The 23,963-nt window shown below is 42.3% G+C and overlaps 1 protein-coding gene across 1 annotated transcript in view; it reads right to left on the bottom strand.

Moving 5' to 3' along the window:
• Window positions 1–23,963, bottom strand: part of brpf1.S (bromodomain and PHD finger containing 1 S homeolog) — a 53,605-nt gene that overhangs the window by 26,285 nt on the left and 3,357 nt on the right. Inside the window, exons 3-7 of the mRNA XM_018261440.2 lie at window positions 19,591–20,550; window positions 12,612–12,768; window positions 7,346–7,441; window positions 6,186–6,317; window positions 5,950–6,096 (exon numbers count right to left, since the gene is read on the bottom strand). Of these exons, the coding sequence (XP_018116929.1) occupies window positions 5,950–6,096; window positions 6,186–6,317; window positions 7,346–7,441; window positions 12,612–12,768; window positions 19,591–20,550 (1,492 nt within the window). The remainder of the gene's footprint in view (window positions 1–5,949; window positions 6,097–6,185; window positions 6,318–7,345; window positions 7,442–12,611; window positions 12,769–19,590; window positions 20,551–23,963) is intronic.

The following is a 23,963-nucleotide window of genomic DNA, read 5'->3' as shown; positions in this document are numbered from 1 at the left end:
GGCTTACAGACCACATGGTATTCCGCCTTACGCGTTTCACACCCCCTGGTACTTAATCATAGGCATTAATGACTCCCACCAGGTCATGAAAATTTATACCCCAAACACCTTTTTGTTTCTAAAACCAAAAAGAGCAGCAAAGACTAAATAAAAGAAAGCACTCTTGCAAAGTGTTGTGAGAAAGCTTCAGTTAAGGACTCACAGAAACCATGCAGCACAAAGAATATCTGCTGTTATTCTAAGTGATATCTGCTATACAAGATCAGAATAAAAAGTCAGTCATAAATGCAACTAAAATGTATTTAAGAAACAAAATATATAGATATAGATATATAGATATAAAGAAAGAAACAAAAAAAAAAATATATATATATATATATAAATAAATAAATAAAGCACTTTATTGAAAGAAAGGCAGCCATTATAGGTGAAATATGCTGGGACACCAGGAGATTAGGGGTCTATTTATTTAACCTCTAAATTTTTAGAGGGGGGAAAAAAAAAACGAGATTTTTCGAGATAGACTATGCTCCAAAGATGCTGAAAGTTCAAATCTGAAAATAGTCCAGCTAAAACCTGTGAGTCATGTAAAAGTCAATGGCAGATGGTTCCTTTAACAAGTTGAACACGTTTTTTGCCTTCACGATTGTAGAAAATTTTAGGCTGTTTAACGCTGGTTTTCACTCGATAATCCGATACATTCAACTTTTTCATTTGATAATCTAAATAATTAGGGGTTTTCAGTTGATAATCCAAACAATTTGAGTTTTTCAGTCAGGTGACAATACGAAAAAGTCGCAAGATTCAAATTGTTCCATGATTTTGTTGAGATTTTTCCTGCACGGAGGTTTTTTTGATACAAATTGTTAGTAAATTAAGACAGATCGTGGACGGGAGTTTGATCAAATTTTTGTTCGTAAAATAATTGGGGGAAAAAAAATCAAGTTTCAATAACTAACCAAGTGACTTGTCATGGCCACAAAAAGTTGCCACAGGGAATTGAACAAGGGATCTCACATCAAAGGCTGATCACCAGAAAACTAGTTGTCAAGCGATTCACTATGCAACATAAGTAGCCTCTTTTAATATGGTGCAGTTTTATGCATAGTAAAGTGCTCAAAAGTAACAGCTTCCTCTACTGGTCACATGAATAACTGCAGAAAGAGACATAAAACAGACACTTGTTTCTACTGTACAAATTAGTTAGCTGCCTACTCCATATTAAAGGATAAGGAAACACAGTGGGCTGACCAGTGATCTCACGTATTCTTTTCTCTGTCGTCTCAAGGGGGACACAGGGACCAATGGGGTTAAGCTCCACCCTCTAGGAGACAGGACATTTAAAGTAATGAAAAAGGGGCGTGCCACGTACTGTGGTTTAACCCAACACTACACCAATCCGATCAGGTTTTAAGTGTCCTGCTTCCTCACATTACAGGACTCCCTCCTCCTTCAATCTAGTAGATTCACAAGATGATACAGTCCTCCTCAGCGCTCCAACTTTCGCTCAAAACCAGCCAACAAGGGGCGCCCTACATGGAAGGCCAACAACTTCCACCACAAGCCCTCAGCCGACAAGCCCACTTCAGGCCGACGGGGCACCCCCTCTGGGATTACAGCAGCCCATAGGGGGCAGGCTGCTGCTGTTCCGTCACTCATCGGATACCTGGGTCAACAAGATCATAACAGAAGGCTACCACCTGGACTTCTCTTCCTACCCTCCCAGAAAATTCCTCATGTCCAGACTCATGACCAGTCCTGCCAAGGCACAAACCTTTCTAGACCATGTCAACAAAATGGAACAAAGTGGAGTGATTACCCCTGTGCCTCCGTCAGAAACATTTTCAGGCTTCTACTCCAATCTGTTTCTAGTCCTAAAGAGGGACACAGCTATATTCAGACCAGTACTGGACTTGAAATTTCTCAACAAGTACATTCGGTCGGTACGATTCAAACTGGAGATTGTACGATCAGTAATCCGAGCAATGGAGTCGGGCAATTGATGATGTCTCTGGACATAAAGGATGCGTATCTCCACGTACCAATCTGGCAAAGTGGATCTCCAGAAGGCGATCACCCTCCTGCAAGACTTTGGCTGGACCATCAATTGGAACAAGTCCAATCTGATTCCCAGTCACCAGATGACATTCCTAGGTCTCAAGTTCAACACTCTCACACAGCAGGTCAGCCTGCCTTTAGACAAAAAGGAGAGGATAAGAGGTCAGGCCAACCTCTTGCTACAGACTCAAAGACTCACAATCCACCTGGCGATGAAAGTACTGGGGTTGATTGTTTCCTTCATCGAGGCGGTACCTTTTGCTCAGGTACATCTACGCCCGCTCAAAGCCAACATTCTAGCCGGATGGAAGGGGGTCCCTTATCACAGAGACTGTCACTTCTGACATGCGACAAGGGAGTCTCTCCTTTGGTAAATCAGACCGATCAATCTATTCTGGGCGACACCAGATTGGATAGTGATAACGACAGATGCCAGTCTACAGGGTTGGGGCACAACGTGGAACAGTCTGTCCACTCAAGGTCTATGGTCTCCCAGGGAGGCCAAACTACCAATAAACATCCTGGAGCTACGGGCAGTAAAACTATCACTTTGCCACTGGTCACACGATCTCCAAACAAAGGCAGCACGAGTTCAAAGCGACAATTCCACTGCAGTCTCGTACATAACCAGACAAGGAGGAACCCGCAGCAAAGTAGTGCTAGCAGAGGCTCAGCAAATTTTGAGCTGGGCAGAATTCAACTCAGTAAGACTGTCGGCCATTCACATCCGGGGAGTGGCCAACACGAGGGCATATTTTCTCGGTCAAACTTTTCTCGGTCAAACTTACTGTATCCAGGGGAATGGGAACTTCTTCCAGAGGCATTTGCAGAGCTCGTTCGTCATTGGGGCCATCCCCAGATTGACCTAATGGCATCCAGAACCAATGGCAAGTTGAAAGCCTTCTTTGCCCACTTGCGGGATCCACTAGCAGTGGGAGTGGATGCCATGACACAGTCCTGGCAGTTCGACCTTGCCTAAGCCTTCCCGCCTCTTCCCATGCTGCTGCGGGTCCTAAAGAAGATCAGGCAATCACACATCACAGACATTGTGATAGCACCGTATTGGCCCAGGAGAAATTGGTTCTCGGATCTTCAGGAGATGTCCATAGCACAGCCCATTTGTTTAGTCCACAGGAACAACCTGCTCTGTCAGGGCCCCATAGCCCACCCCAACCCCCAATTCTCGCTACCAACCTGCTGTTCTGGGACTGCTTTGCTAAGACCCCATTGGTCCCTGTGTCCCCCTTGAGACAACAGAGAAAAACAGGATTTTTTGATACTCACCGTTAAATCTGTTTCTCTGTAGTCGATAGGGGGACACAGGGCTTCCCGTCCCTATAGCGAGTTGACTACGTTGGTCTGCAAGGGAAAGGTTTTCCTGTTTTACCAGTTCTGCAGTTCTGCAGTTGATAAGTTTATGTTTCAGCAGTCTCTTTGGTACAAACTGATCAGATTGGTGTAGTCTTGGGTTAAGCCAGAGTACCTAGAACGCCCCTTTTTCATTATTCTAAGTGTCCTGCCTCCTAGAGGGTGGAGCTTAACCCCATTGGTCCCTGTGTCCCCCTATCGACTACAGAGAAATAGATTTAACGGCGAGTATCAAAAAATCCTGTTTTTCACTAAATCAGCAGTTCACAGCCTAAGTGAAGTGTCTGCAGCTGCTATGTATACACACAGAAAGGGCCAACTCTTGGCATATTGTACATAAGCTGAACAGCAGAAAATGTAAACTTACCAAGGGAGGCATCAACTCAAGCTACCTGACAGGCAAAAATGTATGTAGGTAACTCCACAACACCCTGGATGTACCTAATGGGTGCAACGTCAGCAAGGTTGACCAAACTCTAAGAAATTACCAGCCTTAATTACCTCTCCTTCAAGCTCACTAGTATTTACAATATTAACTGTTCTGTTTGGGCCAGGATGCAATAAACTAGAGCTGACTCCAGACCTGGCTTAAGATCTATTAAAGGAACAGTGACACCAAAAAGTGAAAGCATTTTAAAGGAGAAGGAAAGCTACGGAGGCATTTTATTGCCAATAGAATAGCTGCAATAGTGCAAGCTAGAATGCTTTATTTATTCTGTAGAATGTTTTACCATACCTGAGTAAAAAGCTCTAGAAAACGCTCTGTTTCTTTAGGATAGGAGCTGCAGTATTAACATGGTGTGACATCACTTCCTGCCTGAGTCTCTCCCTGCTCTGGGCTCAGATTACAGTAGAGAAGGGAGGGGGGTGGGGAAGAGGAGCAAACTGAGCATGCTCTTGCCCAGGGCAATGAGGTTTAAGCTGAAGGCAGGAAGTCTAATACAGAAGCCCATGTGTACACAATAGAAGGAAAGAAATGCTGTGTTTCTTTTGAAAGGGGACTCAGAGCAGCATCACTTTGGGGGTTTACTGGTATATTTAGATGGACCTTTCTGATAAGGCTTACTTAGTTTTAACCTTTCCTTCTCCTTTAAAGTAATTCAACTATCATGTGCCCTGCACTGGTGAAACTGATGTATCTTCTTCAAAAAGACTACTATAGTTTATATAAACAAGCTGCTGTATAGCCATGGGGCAGCCATTCAGTCGGAAAAAATGAGAAAAGGCACAGGTTACATAGTAGATAACAGAAAATGTCTGCAGGATCCCATTAGATTCTCCAATGCTTATCTGTTATCTGCAGTGTAAACCTGTGCCGTTTCTCCTTTTTCAGCTTACTTGTATAAATTATTGTAGTCTTTCTAAAGTAAACAGTGTTTTACCAATAAAAAAGGGGGGACAGTACATTATATTTTAATTACGTTAAAACACTTTGATGTTTTTGGTATTACTGTTCCTTTAAAGGGGTGGTTCACATTTAAAGTAACTTATTATTTTATAGAACGGCAAATTCTAAGCAACTTTAAATTGGTTTTCATTATTTATTCTTATAGTTTTCTAGTTATTTGCCCTTTTTCTGTTAACTCTTTGCAGCTTTCAATTGGGCATCACTGACTCCCTTCTAAAATACAAATGCTCTGTAAGGCTACAAATGTATTGTTATTGTTACTTTTTATTACTGATCCTTCCATTCAGGCCCTCTCCTATTCATATTCCAGTCTCTTATTCAAATCAATGTATGGTTGCTATGGTAATTTGGACCCTAGTTACTAGATTGGTTAAGATGCAAATTGAAGAGCTGCTGAATAAAAAGCTAAATAACTCAAAAACATTGAATAATAAAAAATTCAAATAAATTGCAAATTATCTCAGTATATCACTCTCTACATCATACAAAAAGTTATCTCAAAGGTGAACAACCCCTTTAAGGTTCCTCTATGCCTTAACGTAACACAATAATAAACTTTGCAATTCTGAGTAGGAAGCACACCTACCTATCATTTTGCCACCCATATGTATAATATACATGATTCCCTAAATGCATGGTGTTTTAAAGGAAAATACCCACTATTTTGACTTTGCTCTCATTCACTTATCTGAACTGCCAAAAATAAATATATATTTATTTTTCTACAGACATACGATTCCTAAAACCGAAACCAGGATTGTCTGCCTCTGGCTCACAGGGTGACAGTCATTTAACCTTTCCTAAACCTTTTTCCAAGTAATGGATTCTAGAACTTTACATCCCTCTGCTATCCTGAGAATCTGTGCTGCCACTAGGGAAAGCAAAGGCACTTCTAGTACTTCTTGAAAAAAGAAACAAGCTTTAAATAAAAATATTCTTAAAAGCCTTGTATTAGTCTTTGAGACTCCTAGTCTCCTTTAAAAGAAAGTATTTGATTAGCCTAATATACACATTTCCTACAAAATAACAAGAGCATCTGATTTTGCGGACAGATGAAACATTCAGAGGTTTAATCGATAGAGTTGTATAAATTGGGGGATGAGGGCAATTCTTACTTTGTAGATTTCTGTTACCTCAGACAGAGGGACCGGCTCAGTGAATATATTACTTGTATCTTTCTCCTGCAGTAGCACCAGCGTTTTTCTCAGGAGGATGAGAAAAGGAGTCAGCTGCATTTCTAGTGCCATTTGCTGGACTTTAATCTAAAAGAGAGGAGAGAGAGTTCAGCATAAAAAAAAGAAGAGTCTTGGGACTGTACATTGGTCACTGAAATCCCATGCAGGCCGATTACCGTCTCTCTCTTGAGCTTTTCTCGCTTTCGTATTAATTCTACCAGCAGACGAGCTCTCTCCAAGTCGTGCCGAAGTCTCTGCCATGATTTTAATTGTTCCTTAAGCAACCAGTTCTTATCCGTGGGGTCTTTCTATTGAAAGACAATTGTGTTAGAAAAGATAGAAAATTCCATATACACAGAACATTATATTTTTCGAGTAAAGCATCTCCTATTTGGCTCAGTGCTACAAAATCGCAGTCTTCCAGGTAAGAGACTTTACCCTCCCACCCATGAAAGAAAAAGCAGACCCAAAAATAAAATTCTCAGAAACCTTAAAACTGAAGATGCAATACAGGATCAGCAAATGCCTAAGCCTCTCTCTCTCTGCCATGTGCTAAACTTCAACCTATCTAGTGAGTTGGCAAATGGATATTCCCATTCTAACATAACATATTAGCAAAGCATACGGGCAAGCAGTTTCCTCAAAAAAAAAAAAAAAAAAAAAAAGAAAGAAGAAAAAGGGTAAGGGAAGAATTACGCAATTCATCTCAACATGAACCGATCCTCCCTTTTCTGTTCTAAACTATTTACATCAACTGTCATACACTGACAAAGACCCTAGGCATCCAATAACAGCAGAATGCACGATATAGAAAAATGTCTAATTTCTGCTGTACTGTACATTCGCCAAATTCTGATTTTACTATACTGCATGCGCAAACAGTTCTGCAATCATAACTGATCCAGAAGAAAGCAGTGAAGTGCTGTCCACAGAAGTAAAGTACCCCAGGTTGGGGTGTTTTACAACAAAAAGAGCCCAGGATAAACAAACCCTCCTCCTAACTGAATATCACGTTAAAGGTAATAGGCTCAAGCTGTTCTACTGGCCTTTACTTGCAGGGTTTAAATGTTATAAACAGCCTTCCCTTTATGTTTGTTTTGCTTTTATTTTTTTTTCATTTTAAGACAATTGGGCTCATTTATCAACAGTATGCAAATTTGACCTGGGCAGTAACCCATAGCAACCAATCCATGATCGGGTTTTTTTTAAGACAGATGCAGGTAAAACAAAGAATGTAACAATTTGGTTGCTATGGGTTACTACATGGGCAAATTAGTCTAGTGCTGATGAATGACTCCCCCAATGTCTATTATCCTTCCATTATTTAACTGATCACCTTGTTAGTTTGGTCTCCAGCCTCATCATTTGAATTGGCAATGGTACCCAAGTGACCTGGTGCGTCATCAGAAATTGGTATCCGCCACTTCATCTCCTGTTGGGAATCGAGGCAACTGATAATGATATCGGAAAAACATACTGCAGTGTTCACTGATCAAGAAATGACATCTTTATTGTTTGCAGATTATTATTCATTGTTTTCATATATTTCTAATTTATAAGCATAGTGACTACCGAGCACCTTGCTGTTCAGCTTTTTTTTCTGGTCTTTCTGGCAGCCAATATCAGGTCTGGGCAAATGCATGTGCAATACTGAGATTTCTGTAAGTGCATGAGCCCTACTTGAACCGGCATAGGGGATACTACGAAGGAGAAATGAAAATTGTTGGACGGTGCTCAGCAGAGTATTCCAGGTTGGTGCATTTACTAAAGTTAAGCAGTGCCAAATTGGGGTAGCGGGTAAGCAACTGGAATCACTGGGGGTGCTATGATGCTATTTATAATTTTATATTATAATATGGTCAGAATACCTGCTAACAACTTAGAACCCCGACTTCAAATAGTTTTACAAAAGGGATCTATTATGTTCTGGCATTGTCCATATCCAACTAAATGCATTCTCATAAAATAACATGTGAATGTAGCGAGTTTTTATAATTTTATTTTACAATTTGGCCAGGCTTCCTGCTCTGGCATTCGCATCACTGTGTTATATCTGCAGACACCAGAACAGTGCCAAAGGCAGGCAGGCTGAATGGGTCAGCTCAGACTCACTGGAGCTTGCCTTTTGCAGGAGAACAGATTTAGCCTTGCAAGTGCCAGTAAATGTAAGGTGGTCTCTGGTTGTACTTAACACTTACAGCGTTAAGTCAATGTTCTGCTAAATAAAGAAAGATAATCATTCTCTTCAGTCGCTTGGGGGACACAGGGACAGTGGGGTATAGCTGGCACCACTAGGAGGCAGGACACAATAAATAAAATAGAAACTTGATCCCTCCTCCTCCTGCTATACCTCTCCTCTGTAGGCAGAGACACTCAGTTCGTACCAAAGGAGAAACAGGAGATTATTAATAATCAACAGAAAAACTGATAACTAATCACAAGAAGTCAACCAAGTCTGAAGCCAAGAGAAGGCCTCTATAAAGGGAGGGAAGCCCTGTGTCCCCCCAAGTGACTGAAGAGAAAGAGATTTAACGGTGAGCACACAAAATTTCCTTCTCTCTAGGTCTGCTTGGGGGACACAGGGACAGTGGGGACGTACCAACGGTGTCCTATGAATCAAGGGCGGGAAGTAGAGGCCTATGTGGAACCAGCCACTGCAGCCTGAAGTACCTTCCTGCCGTAGCAGGTATCAGATGCCGCAAAGGTGCCAAACTGGTAAAATTTGGCAAAAGTATGGATTGAAGTCCACGTTGCAGCCTTGCACAATTGTTCTGCTGAGGCTTGGTTTCGAAAAGCCCAGGAAGCACTCATTCCTCTGGTGGAATGTGCCCTGATTGAGTCTGGGGGAACCTGACCCTGTGATGAATAGGATGGCCTGTTTTATCCAGCGGGACATGGTAGTCTTAGTAGCTGGTGTACCCCTGAGAGGGCCTGAGGGAAGGATGAACAAGGGGTCCGATTGATGGATGTCCTCGACCCGGTGCAGGTAAAACTTGAGGGCCCTAACGGGGTCGAGGGTGTGCAGTGCCTCTTCCTTCTGGTTGGAAAAGGATGAGCAGAAGGTAGGAATCGTAATTTCCTGGTCGAGGTAGAAAGTGGAAACCACCTTGGAAAGAAAAGAGGGAGAAGTAATTAAGTACTGCCGTGTCATTGTGGAAGGTCAACAGAGGAGACCTACAGGAGAGAGCAGAGATCTCAAATACTCGCTGTGCTGAGGCAATAGCGAGCAGAAAAACAGTTTTCCATGTTCTCTCTGAAGCGTCTTGATCATTCTTGGAATGAACGCGAGATGGAAGTCCAGGGAGAGGTGAGGGCATCTGCCACCAGCGGGTCCCTGTACCTTGCAAAGAAGAGAGGAACTTTTCGATTGTGACGTGAACGACCTCTGGCGTCCCCCATCTTTGAGTGATCTTGTGGAAGAGGTCGTCCTTTAGAGACCACTCGCCGGGATCTAGGGATTGTCTGCTGAGATAATCTGTTTCCCAGTTTAAGAGACCTGGAATAAAGATGGCTGACAGGCAAGTCCGATTGCCCGTATCTCAAGAAGGTTGATGTGAAGACGTCGTTCCGATAGAGACCATCGACCCTGTGAGGACCGACCCTCCAGCACTGCTTCCCAACCGGAGAAGCTTGCATCTGTGGTGAGCAGTCACCATTGTGGATCCCCTAAGGGTCTGCCCCTGGTCAGGTGACTGGTTTGCATCCACCAGAGAAGAGAGACTTGAGTCCTTTGGGATAGATGAAATTCCAGGAGAAGGGATTTGCGACTCCAGCCGCAAGAATATTCCACTGTAGCTCCCTGAGGTGATGCTGGGCGAAGGGAACTGCTTCTATCATCGAAACTATGACTCCCAACACCTTCATGTAGAATCTCGTGGTGTGGGACTTCGAGAGGAGAGACCGCATGAGGGTCCGTATATGCTGGACCTTGTCGCTGGGACAGTTTGTGTCTGGGTGTTGAACTGCATTCCGAGGAAGACAATGGATTGGCTTGGGGTTAAAGAGGACTTGTCCAGCTTGTTGAACCAACCCAACTCCTGTAACCGAACCATGGTGAAGTGCAACGCCTGCTGGGCCTCTGCGAAGGAAGGTGCCTTGATCAGGAGATCGTCCAGATAAGGAGTTATGGAGATCCCCCTGGTGAGGATTAGAGCAGTGGCCACCGACATGCTCTTGGTAAAGACATGAGGGGCCGAAGTCAGGCCAAAGGGAAGGGCCGTGAATTGGAAGTGGCGATTTTGGAAGGCAAATTGCAAGAATGTCTGATGGGGACATAAAATTGGGACATGAAGTAGGCGTCCTTTATGTCCAGAAAAACCAGGAATTGGCCTGGGGACATGGCCGCGATGACCTGAGGGATTCCATCTTGAACCTTCGCGGTCGAATGAATGTATTGAGGTCCAGGATTGGCCGAACAGATCCATCCTTCTTGGGAACTACAAACAAGTTTGAGTAACAGCCTCGGAATCTCTCTTCAGTTGGAACAGGGATGATGACCTCTGAACGGATAAGCTTGTCGATCGCGTTGTGCATCGCATGAGCCTTTTGATGCCACTGAGGAGATCTGGACATGAAGAACCGGCGGAGAGAGCCAATTTAGGAATGCCGGCGGCGAGACGCGATGCCCATTCTTGGGGAGGCAGGGGATCCAGGGGGTGGAGTACTGGGGCTGGCCTGATGGGTACCCATGGGAGTAGGGTTGCTACCTGGCCGGTAAATTACCGGCCTAGCCGGTAAAATAGGTATGGAGGACGGTATTAAGATAATACCGGCAATTACATTGGCCGGTAATTTTTTGTGGGGAGAAATGACACTTACTTTTAAGCAGCTTCGCTGCTCCCTCCCTGCTCCAAATTCCCCTGCTCAGCGATGCGGACTGCGCTACGGCGCACTCTCGCGTGATGATGAGAAGTTTGTGGGCGGCGTCAGCATGACTGGGGCTTTAATAGCTAAGGCTAAGTATTTTTTTATAGAAAAGGTGGCAACCCTACATGGGAGGCTTGGCTTACCTGAGGACGGATTTCTGAAGTTTCCGAAACGGCCTCAGGTTGCTTGCACGTGGAACATAGAGGGTCCGTGTGACCAGATGGCAGGCGTCTGCAGCATTTGGCACAAGCTAAATACTTAACCGATGAAGTAGTTGCTGGCCTGGAAAAAAGGTTATCATCTGTACCTTCAGACATGGTGTACACAAGCTGTTCCTTAAATGACCCACGGCAGGAGTTCCCAGAGTGCTAGTGTAGGGATCCTGGAGGTATATAAGGAAGAATCAGCCACAGGATGAAACTGGCTATACCTCAGCCCTGTGTCCCGGCCAGTGCATCCTCACTCTGGACGACAGAGGGAGGGAATCAATGCTGGATGGTCAGTGCAGAGCACAAGAAACCCCGGTGACATCCTGAAGTTATGGACCAGACTACTGTGTAGCTGTCCAGCTCCATATAATGTGAAGGAATAAAAAATAAATAAATAAAAAAAAAAAAGAAAAGAGCAAAATAAATACTAAAATACTCCTGAATGCAGGAGACGGTCCTAACCTTCTGAGGACACAACGAAACTGGGTGTCTCTTCCTACAGAGGAGGGGTATAACAGGAGGAGGAGGGATCAAGTTTCTATTTATTTATTGTATCCTGCCTCCTAGTGGTGCCAGCTATACCCACTGTCCCTGTGTCCCCCAAGAAGACCTAGAGAAATGTAATGTATAAAGGCTAAAGTGACGATGTCTAATAGTGATGTGCAGCCTGGCTGAAACCGGTGGGTCGGGCTGACTCCTGCACAAAATCTTCGGGTTGCGGGTGGGTCCGGGTCGAGCTCTTCTCCTGCTCTCCCCCGACCTAGTACTGCCGCATTCCGGCGCCGGAATTAAGACTTCTGCCTGCCCCTGCGCGTCCCTTTTGTGATGTCACTGCGCCGGCAGGTCTATAAAAAGAAGGCAGCAGCGGCCCCGGTGCGATTCGGGAGGGGGCGGGACTAATATCCAACAAAACAGAACACTACTTCCTGCTTTTCAGCTCCCTAACTCGGAGTTAGTCAGCGACTTCAAGGGGAGCCACGTGGGACATAACTGTTTGATGAGTTTGCAATTTATCCTCAGCATTCAGCTCAGATTCAAAAGCAACAGTTATGACCCATGTGCCCCCCCCCCCCTTAAGTCTCTGATTGGTTACTGCCTGGTAACCAATCAGTGGAACCCAAGAGAGCTGCAAAGCAGGAAGTAGTGTTCTGGCTATTATGTTACACATCCAGTCACTCCAGCCTTTATACATTACATTTTTGGCTAACTATATTAGAAACATTTTTTTATTTTGAACAGCCTGTTTACCTAGTTTTTAATTTTACACTGAACAATTCCTTTAAACACATAGATCTTAAACAGTATTCCAAGACATTAAGCAAAGAATTTTACCATTTACAGATTTTGTTCTGCAACTCTCAGACTTGGAATATTAATGGATATCTGATTGCTAGGATGTAAATACCTCAACAACCAGGCAGCAGTTTGGACCATAAATAGAAGATAGTCAGAAAAGGCGGATTACCTCCAAGAAACAGTTGGAAAGATTATGCAAGGAAAGACATTATGAATTAATGGCAGTCTTACCTGATCACAGTTCCTTTGAGACTGTAAGTGCGTCTGCAGGCGTCGAAGCAGTGGAACACCATTTCGAGACTGTCTTTTTAAGGTCCAGTAGCTGTGTAACCTTTGCATAAACTGGCTCTTCCTTGGGACGGTCAAACAGTTTGTGATCTTACTGAGTCTGAATATTAAAGAAAGTGAAATTTGTATTAGACATGGCACTAATTACCATTATTTCCACTTGATACCTCTGTGAAAGAGGACCAAACCCTAAAAATGAGTATAGCTAAAAATGCCATATTTTATATACTTATTACTTATTGCACCAGCCTAAAGTTTCAGCTTGTCAATAGCAGCAATAATCCAGGACTTCAAACTTGTCACAGGGGGTCACCATCTTGGAAAGTGTCTGACACTCACATGCTCAGTGGGCTCTGAGCAGCTGTTAAGAAGCTAAGCTTAGGGCTCGTCACTAATTATCCAGCAGAAAATGAGGTTGATCTGTAAGATAAACGGATGCTACAGGGCTGATTATTAAATTCTGATGTTAATTGCACTGGTTTCTGTGCTGCCATGTAGTAATTAACTGTATTAACTACTAATCAGCCTTATATTGTGACATTTCTATTCTATGTGTACTGTATTTTGTGAGTGGGTACCTAAGCTCAGTAAGTGACAGCAGCACAGAGCATGTGCAGTGAATCAGCAGAAAAGAAGATGGGGAGCTACTGGGGCATCTTTGGAGACGCAGATCTTTACTGCTAAAGGGCTGTCGTTGCCTTGCACTGGTACAGAAGCCCAAAACATAATGTACAACATTTCTAGCTACTTCTTTAGTTAGGTTTTAGTACTCCTTTAAAGGGAACCTATCGGGTGAAAATGGTACCCCCCAACAGATAGGCAGTACATTTTGACCACCTTTGTTTTCCACAAGAACAAAGTGACAGTCAAAATGGCATGTGTGTGAGATTAACCCTAATGTCACCTTAAAGTTACCAGTCCTGTACAACTATATGATCAAAAAAGCTCTCAATGACTTCTAATATCCTTATCATTTACAGTAGGGGGTACATTATCCCTTATAATACATGAGTGATACTCAGAGTTCCCTGTATAACTCAGCCTGCAGCCTTGTGCCTTTATATGGTCACAGAACCCCTTAGAGACTTTTAATATCCTTATTTAAAGTAGGGGGTACATTATCCCTTATAATACACAAGTGATACTCAGAGTTCCCTGTATAATTCATATTTTATGACGGGGCACAAACTTTTCTCCTTGTGGACCCAAATTCAAACTGGTGAATTGGCTTTGGGAACCTATAACTGGTTATAACCTAACATTTTATGCCCCTAGTTTTGCTGCCTTAGATTTCATTTAAAAAAATTGAATTTCAATAATTCTGCTGATTATCCACAAAGAGCACAGGGCAGCATTGGTTTTACGTTACTTCCTGCACACACTTCAACAAGAGTATTTACAGGCTTGTGAATTTGTTCCAAAAAAAAATTATTTATGTCTAACGACCCTCTGCATTGTTCCAAAGCTCAGTCATTGGATCGGGGGGGGGGGGGGGGGAGAGAATTGTTGTACACGTGTAGAAAGAAAAGTTCACTAAATCTCTCCCCACCTGCCTCACACCCAGTGGGACTAAAAAACTACATGAAGGGCAAATGAAGTGATTAATGGGCAGTTTGGGCTTCATTCCTAATTTGTCACTTCCTGTACAGGTATGGGATCCGATATATGGAAATTTGTTATCCCGAAAGCTCAGAATTATGGAAAGGCTGCGTCCCATAGACTCCATTTTATCAAAATAAACCAAATTTTTAAAAAATGATTTCCTTTTTCTCTGTAATAATAAAACAGTAGCTTGTACTTGATCTAAACTAAGATATAATTAATCCTTATTGGAAGCAAAACCAGCCTATTGGGGTTATTTAATGCTTACATGATTTTCTATTAGACTTCCAGTATGAAGATCCAACTTGCAGAAAGATCTGTTTTCCAGAAAACCCCAGGTCTTGAGCATTCTGGATAAAAGGTCCCATACCTGTACCAACATTGCTCAATGAATGTCAATGTATTTTTTCATTTTTTTTTTTTTTAGCTCACTACAGATCTGGCACGTCCTCATGAAGAGTGTGCTCTATTGTGTGTTAGGAGCTAGGCCTAACTTTGTTGCACAGGCTGTGAGCTTTAGAGCAGTGGCTGATGGGGAGATTTGTAATCGCGGGCGACAAAACTCCCCGTAAGCCACTGCCCTAAAGCTCACAGCCTGTGCAACAAAGCTAGGTAAAACCTACTTATCGTGAAATCGCCTGAAGTTTCCTCCAGACGCAACTTATAAAGAGATGCGTTGGTTTTATCATCGGCTATTTCAGTTATTTCCAATGGAAAGGCATTTTCGGGAGATTTGTCACCCACAGTAGTGCATATTGGGCAACAAATCTGCCCTATGGGCCACTGTCCTTAAAGAAACAGTAACACCAAAAATTTAAAGGGATAATGTCATGGGAAAAACATTTTTTTTTCAAAATGAATCAGTTAATAGTGCTGCTCCAGCAGAATTCTGCACTGAAATCAATTTCTCAAAAGAGCAAACAGATTTTTTTATATTCAATTTTGAAATCTGACATGGGGCTAGACATTTTGTCAATTTCCCAGCTGCCCCCAGTCATGTGACTTGTGCCTTCACTTTAGGAGAGAAATGCTTTCTGGCAGGCTGCCGTTTTTCTTCTCAATGTAACTGAATGTGTCTCAGTGGGACATGGGTTTTTACTATTGAGTGCTGTTCTTAAATCTACCAGGCAGCTGTTATTTTGTGTTAGGGAGCTGCTATCTGGTTACCTTCCCATTGTTCTTTTGTTTGGCTGCTGGGGGGAAAAAGATAGGGGGGTGATATCACTCTAAAGGTGGCCATACACGGATAGATCCGCTCGTTTGGCGATGTCGCCAAACGAGCGGATCTCCCTCCGATATGCCCACCTTGAGGTGGGCAATATCGGGCTGATCCGATCGTGGGCCCTAGGGCCCAACGATCGGATCCTAGCGTTCGCCAAACGGGCGGTCGGATCGCGGGACCGCATCAACGAACAGATGCGGCCGCGATCCGACGGGATTTTTAACCCCATCCGATCGAGATCTGGCCGACTTTCGGCCAGATCTCGATCGGGGAAGCCAGTCGGGGGCCCCCATACACGGGCCAATAAGCTGCCGACTCGGTCTCTGCAGCTTTTATCGGCCCGTGTATGGCCACCTTAACTTGCAGTACAGCAGTAAAGAGTGATTGAAGTTTCAGAGCACTAGTCACATGATTTGGGGCAGCTGGGAAATTGACAATATGTCTAGCCCCATGTCAGATTTCAAAATTGAATATAAAAAAATCTGTTTGCTCTTTTGAGAAATGGATTTCAGTGCAGAATTCTGCTGGAGCAGCACTATTAACTGATTCATTTTGAAAAAATTTTTTTCCCCATGACAGTATTTAAAGGACCAGTAACATAAAAAAAATTAAATTGTTTTAAAGTGATAAAAAAATAATGCGATGTTGCCCTGCACTGGTACAACTGGTGTGTTTGCTTCACTACTATTGTTTATATAAATAAGCTGCTGTGTAGCAATGGGGGCAGCCATTCAAAGGAGAAAAGGCCCAAGTTACAAAGCAGAAAAGCTCTGTAGAACATAATGTTATCTGTTATCCATTATTTATCCTGTGCCATTTACTTTAAAGCACTTTCATTTTTTGCTGTTAATGTTCCTTTAAAGGAATGACATTATAATGTATTGGTGCCCTGTCCTGGTAAAACTGTTGAGTTTGCTTCAGAAACACAACTATAGTTTATTTAAACTAGGGATGCACCGAATCCAGCATTCGGTTCGGGATTCTGCCTTTTTCTGCAGGATTCGGATGAATCCTTCTGCCTGGCCAAACTGAATAATAATTTGCATATGCAAATTGCATATGCAAATTATGGGCGGGAAGGGAAATCACGTGACTTTATATCACAAAACAAGTAAAAAATGTTTTCCCCTTCCCATCCCTAATTTGCATATGCATATTAGGGTTCGGATTCGGTTCAGTATTCAGCCGAATCCTTCGCAAGGATTCTGCCGAATCCTTCACAAGGATTCGGGGGTTTGGCCGAATCCAAAATAGTGGATTCGGTGTATCCCTAATTTAAACAAGCTGCTGTGTAGCCATGGGGAGAGCCATTCAAAGCTGAAAAAGGAGAAAAGGCACAGGATATACAGCAGATAACAGCTGTAGTAAAAAATGGAATTCTTCAGAACGTATCTGTTATGTATTGTGTATCCTGTGCCCCATGTCTACACAGCAGCTTGTTTATATAAAACTACAGTAGCATTTCGTTATCTACTGTGTATCCTGTGTTTGAATGGCTGCCCCCATGGCTACACAGCAGCTTGTTTATATAAACTATAGTAGTACTTATCTGTTATCTACTGTGTATCCTGTGTTTGAATGGCTGTCCCCATGGCTACACAGCAGCTTGTTTATATGAACTATAGTTGTGTTTCTGAAGCAAACCCACCAGTTTTACCAGCTCAGGGCAACCATACATTATATCGTCATTTATAACACTCATTTTTTTTGTGTTACCGTTCCTTCAAAGCAGATTTTTTTCTACATCGAATTCTTTTCCAGCAGCTGTCTCTGCAGGCATTACACATGACGGCTACTGGTCCTCCTGCTAGCAAGCATATCAGAGCACATTTAGTCTAACGCTAAAGTGATGCCATTGAAACAAAGTCTGCTTGATATTATGAGCAAACTATTTTAGACTTTATAAAGCCATTAACAGCGGAGACACTCACTGGGGAAAAATGAACGTAGCTTTTGCCCATGAGGGATTTGTGGATTTATGTGCACAACCCTACTCAGATAAGAGCCCGAAACAGTTACAGTATGCTGTTCAGATTAATCCAGTTATTTTCACTATAAAAACAAAGGATTTGTCACAAATGCCACACCTTATGTTTTGGGATTCTGTACCAGCCACAAGGCCACCAACAGCAATTAGCTGTGCCTACCAACGTGCTCCCCATGTTTTCTAATGATTGCATGCTCTGGACTGCGGTCAGCTGCCTGAGATTAGGGACTGACTCAAGGTATCTAAAATATATACAATATAAAAATCAGGATACACAGCTGATTATTAACTAAGCTTCCCATTACATGGCAGCATAGAAACTGGTGTGGTCTAAATCTAAACTGATTAAAGAGTTAATAATGCTGCTCAAATAGAATTCTGCACTGAAATCCGTTTTTATATTTAATTTTGAAATCTGACATGGGGCTGGACATATTGTCAGTTTCCCGGCTGACCCCAGTCATGTGACTTGTGCTCTGATAAACTTCAGTCACTCTTTACTGTTGTACTGCAAGTTGGAGTGATAACATCCTCCCCCCCCCCAGCAGCCTAACAACAGAACCATGGGAAGGTAATCAGATAACAGCATAGGAGAAACAACAGCCTGCCAGAAAGCCGTTCCATCCTAAAGTGCTGGCTATTTCTGAATGAACATGACCAGGCAAAATGACCTGAGATGGCTTGCTACACAACAATTACAACTGAAAAAAATATATACTTGTTGGTTCAGGAATGAAACTTTATATTGTAGAGTGAATTATTAGCAGTGTAAACATGACATAATCCATTTAAAGAGATATGTAGCCACACTTTCTGGTAATGGTCTTAAAGGGCACCTATCACAGCCAAAATCAAACACATATTAAGAATCTGACCAGTACAAGCTAAACACGCTTTGTCAAATGGGTTCTTTCACTGACGGAGGCCATATTGAGACTCTAACAGAGACTCTAATATGCAAATTTCAGGAGCATGCTCAGATTGTAACACTGCTTTGAGTATTCTACCCAGAATGCCTTGTTTTAGTAAACTCCTCCACTAGAAGTGCTGCCACCTGCTAACTTCCAGCAGGTGGCAGCACTACTGTACAGCAGCTAACACACAGGTTTGGCTGATTTGAAAATAGCTTAGAAGGGTTGATAAGCAACAAGGAATTTCAACTGAGCATGTGCGAGATTTCAGAGCTACAGTTGGCTGGGAAGATATAGGTAGGAGGAGCCAGTGAAATCCAAGATGCCTGCCTCAGCTAGAACTGCAGTGGAGATAGGGGAGATCTTGCAGAAGTAATAGTGAGCTGATCATTTACATTATACAAACAATTCTAACTGTTTTAAAAATCAGATTTCTTGAACTTTCACATAGTGTATTTACTTAGTAAATGATTTTGGTCATGATTGGTGCCCTTTAAGCTGGCCATAGACGCAAAGATCCGATTCGTACGATTTGTCGATTCGTACGATTTTCTGACCTTGTGTGGAGCGTCCCAACATTTTTCGTCCCACAGAGATTGGTTGTTTGGACGATTGGCCAGGTTAAAAGATTTCTGTTGGCTGCCGATAATATCTCTGCATGTATTGCTGATCTGACTATATCAGTGGGAGACGGTCACCAGCTTTGTCGGACATAACTTTCGTACAAGGGGCAGAACATCGGCTGATCTGTTCTTTTACTACTTTTTTTAAACTGAAGGTTAGTGGCAGGTCGGGAGATGGGGAAGTCCGATCGTTCGACGATTCTAACGATCAGATCTTTGCGTCTGTGGTCAGCTTTATTATTTTCAAAGACCCCATAGCTTCTCAACAGCAGCCTAGGTCGAGTGAGCAAGCTTATTTTTTTAAAGATTTGTTTCTCCTATAATTCAGTATGAAGTAGACAGAGGAATGGCAAGTTTGTCTTGTTTGTGATCTTATAACCATTTACATGTTAGGATAGCCAACAGAAAAAATTCACCCCAATTCACATTCTAAACGGTCTGGGGACGATCAATATCCTTTTAAATCAAGATAAAACAAACCATATAACATGCATTCTATACTAAAGCCTTTCCCTTGCAACATTTAACATGCTTTTATTTGTGCATTTCTTTGCTTCCAGAAAGCTGCACCAGTTACCTGTGTGGTGGGATACAAGGAACAGAAACAACAGGGGCAGCAGCTCTCTTCTCAGCAAGGATTTTTCGAGCTTTCTTCATTTTGATCCTTGATTTGGCCTTTGCTCTTTTTACCTTTTCAGAGCTCCATCCTTTGCCATCTTCTTCTTCCTCGTCATCCTCCTCCTCTGCTTCACTATGAGAAAGTGCAGGGAGCTTGCAAACAGACCCTGGAGGTGTGTGAATATCACAGTACGCAGTCTTGCGCACACTAAAAGACGTACCGTTAGCACCGGTTTCTCGCACAGGTTCCATTTTCATGTACAGGCCAGCCTGCTGAGCACATGTCACATGGAAGGCTGTATAACAGTTTGCTTTGTGGCACTGGATGCAAGCTCCAGAGCCTCGCTGTTTGCAAATATAGCACGTCAGCTTCCACCGTGCAGGTGGGATATGTTCAATGCTGTCTATGGGTTCCAGGAAGACTGTGTTTGCAAAACAAACCTCAGGAATCCAAAGGGCACAAACGACGTGTGCCCAGCGTCCATCATCTGTCTGTTTGAATGCCCCTCCCATATTTGGGCACAGTGCACAATCCACCGCCCTAGAAGGTGACTGGAGGCACCTTCTACAAAGCCACTGTCCTTCCGGTATATAAGGAACCCCATAGCACTCCTGATGCACAGCAAGATTACACATATCACAGAACAATATAACATTGCTGTTCTGACACTCTCCATCGTTGCAAATGCAGCACACAGCATCCTCATCAATTAAAGCATTTGGGTCCCCTTTATTATGGCTTTCAAAGTAGGATTCCTTTTCCAACCTGTCCATTAAATACTCAAAGATCTCTTGTGGAATGGGGTTCACTGCCTCCGTCTTCCTTCGGTCATTCATTATATCGAGCCAGATGTAATCTTCCTCATCCATATCATACTCCACCTCCTCGTCTAGCTCCTCTGCAGACTTCTCAATATATCTAAAAAGTGAGAGAAAAAATTAAAATGGAATTTGTTGTACAAAAAAATATCTGCTCACAATGTTGACCAAATAACTGTTTTGTGCATTTACTAGAAGTTCCATAGTATTAACATTGATAGCCAATACAATTGATGCAATTTAATTAATTAGGAAGAAATAGGGCATGCAGATCCTTTCATTTCCCACCTAATTTTCTTAAAATATTCTGTTTTCATGATTTTCTCACGAAGGAACAGTTTCTATAAGGAGTCTATAAACGATACTTTAGAGGAATTTTTCAGTGTAAAAATAAAAACAGGGTAAATACATAGGTTGTGCAAAATAAAAAATGTTACTAATATACAATCATATGAAAATGTTTGGGAACCCCTCTTAATTCTTTGGAGTTTTGTTTATCATTGGCTGAGCTTTCAAAGTAGCAACTTCCTTTTAATATATAACATGCCTTATGGAAACAGTAGTATTTCAGCAGTGACAAAGTTTATTGGATTAACAGAAAATATGCAAAATGCATCATAACAAAATTAGACCGGTGCATAAATTTGGGCACCCCAGCAGAGATATTACATCGATACTTAGTTGAGCTCCTTTTGCAAATGTAACAGCCTCTAGATGCCTCCTATAGCCTTTGATGAGTGTTTGTCCATGATATTCAAATCTGGGGAGATTTCCAAGTGTGTTTAGGGTCATTGTCTTGTTGGAATATCCAATCCCTGTGTAACTTCAACTAATTCTTGAACATTATCCTGAAGAATTTGTTGATATTGGGTTGAATTCACCTGACCCTCGACTTTAACAAGGGCCCCAGTCCCTGAACTAGCCCCACAGTCCCACAGCATGATGGAACCTCCACCAAATGGGACAGTAGGTAGCAAGTGTTTTTCATGGAATGCGGTGTTCTTCTTCAACCTTGCAAAACGCTTTTTGTTATGACCAAATTAAAATTTTGTCTTATCAGTCCAAAGCACTTTGTTCTAAACTGACTGTGGCTTGTCTAAATGAGCTTTTGCATACAACTAGTGACTGTGTTTGTGGCATGAGTGCAGAAGGGCTTTTTTCTCATCACTCTGCCATACAGATGTTCTCTGCGTTGAATTGTAGAACAATATACAGATACACCATCTGCAGCAAGATGTTCTTGCAGGTCTATCTTTGGGTTGTCTGTAACCATTCTATCAATCCTCCGCATATGCCACTGTTGTATTTTTCTTGGCCTGCCAGCCTGGGTTAACAGCAACTGTGCCTGTGGCCTTACATTCCTGACAGTTGAAACTGACAGTTTAAACCTCTGAGATAGCTTTTTGTAGTCTTCCCCTAAACAATGATACGGAACAATCCTTGTTTTCAGGTCTTTTGAGAGTTGCTTTGAGGATCCCATGCTGCCACTCTTCAGAGGACAGAAGCACAACTTGCAATTGGCTACCTTAGGGTAGGACTAAGTGGACGTTTTCGGCGTGATCCGACGCGCTGCCACAAAACGCACGTGACAGAAATTAGGTAAAAGATAAAAATGTCGAATGAAATCGTAACGGTGATCCGACGCGACACAGATGCAGACGCAGCGTGCAGCAAAGCGAATGTCGGATGCAGACAGAGTGTGCACGTCTCCATCAGACAGTCATGTCGCATCGGATCAATTCTGCGACTTCATCCGACATTTCTATCTTTTACCTTATTTCCGTTGCATGCACAAGTCAGACGTTTTGTCACAGCGCATCGGATCGCGCCGAAAACGTCCGTGCAGTCCTTAAATACCTATTCTCATGATTGGACACACCTGCCTATGAATTTGAAGGCTTAATGAGCTGATCCAACCAATTTGCCGTTGCCAGTAATCAGTATTGAGCAGTTACATGAATTCAAATTAGCAAAATTACAAGGGTACCCTCATTTTTGCACAGCCAGTTTTTCACATTTGATTTTATTTCATTCAACTGAATACTGCTTCACTAAAAATCTTTGTTCAAAAAACACCCCAGTTCTCAGATGTTCATGAGTAATGAAAAACATATAACGGTTATCTTATTTATTTTTTTTTTAAAGTGGAGTAATTATGCAGGCTGAGAGGGGTTCCCAAACTTTTTCATGTAACTGTAGTTAGTTAGCAAAAATTTAATGTATAAAGGCTGGAGTGACTGGATGTGTAACATAATAGCCAGAACACTACTTCCTGCTTTTCAGCTCTCTTGGTTTCCACTGATTGGTTTCCAGACAATAACCAATAAGTGACTTGAGGATGGGGGGCACATGGGTCATAACTGTTGCTTTTGAATCTGAGCTGAATGCTGAGGTTCAATTGCAAACTCACTGAACAGTAATGTCCCATGTGGAACATTAGAGAGCTGAAATGCAGGAAGTAGTGTTCTGGCTATTATGTTACACATTCAATTATTCCAGTCTTTATACATTACATTTTTAGCTAACCAACTATATTAGAAACATTTTTTATTTTGCACAGCTGTCCTGCTTTTTAATCTGATATTTGATCTGAACTGAAATGCTGGATATTTTCAGATTCTATTAATGGTACCGCAAACTGAGAGTTCTGGAGTAAGTGGAGTGATAGTAAATTTTCATTTCTTACTTAAAGGGGTTTTCACCTTTAAACTAACATTTAGTATGGATTAGAGCAGGGGTCCCCAACGTTTTTTACCTGTGAGCCACATTCAAATGTAAAAAGAGTTGGGGAGCAACACAAGCATAAAAAAGTCCCTTGGGGTGCACAATAAGGGCTGTGATTGGCTATTTGGTAGCCCCTATGTGGACTAGTAGCCCACAGGAGGCTCTACTTGGCACTATACTTAGTTTTTATGCAACCAGAACTTGCTTTCAAGCTTGGAATTAAAAAAATAAGCACCTGCTTTAAGGACCCTGAGAGCAACATCCAAGGGGTTGGAGAGCAACATGTTGCTCGCGAGCTACTGGTTGGGGACCACTGGATTAGAGAGTGATATTCTGAGTCAATTTGCTATTGGTTTTCATTTATTATTATTTAAGGTTTTTCAGTTATTTAGCTTTTTATTCAGCAGCTCTTCAATTTGCTTTTTAAGCAATCTGGTAGCTAGGGTCCAAATTACCTTAGCAACCATGCATTGATTTGAATAAGAGACTGGAATATGAATAGGAGAGGCCTGAATAGAAAGATGAGTAATACAAATTGTCAATAACAATATATGTCAAGCTTTGCAGAGCATTTGATTTTTAAAAGGGTCAGCGACGCCCATTTGAAAGCTGCAAAGAGTCAGAAGAAAAAGGTGAGTAACCATAAAACTATAAATGAAAACCAGTTGCTTAGAATCGGCCATTCTATAACATGCTAAAAGTTATCAAGTTACCATTCAAGGCACATTCTGCAGGTCTCTGCTCATAAGAGTGAAGTGGCTGCACTATTTGAAAATTGCAAAAAAACAA

This window comes from Xenopus laevis, chromosome 4S (genome assembly GCF_017654675.1).
Source record: "Xenopus laevis strain J_2021 chromosome 4S, Xenopus_laevis_v10.1, whole genome shotgun sequence".
Taxonomy (NCBI): domain Eukaryota; kingdom Metazoa; phylum Chordata; class Amphibia; order Anura; family Pipidae; genus Xenopus; species Xenopus laevis.
The sequence above is the reverse complement of the archived record's forward strand: the minus strand, read 5'-3'. Positions and strand labels throughout refer to the sequence as shown.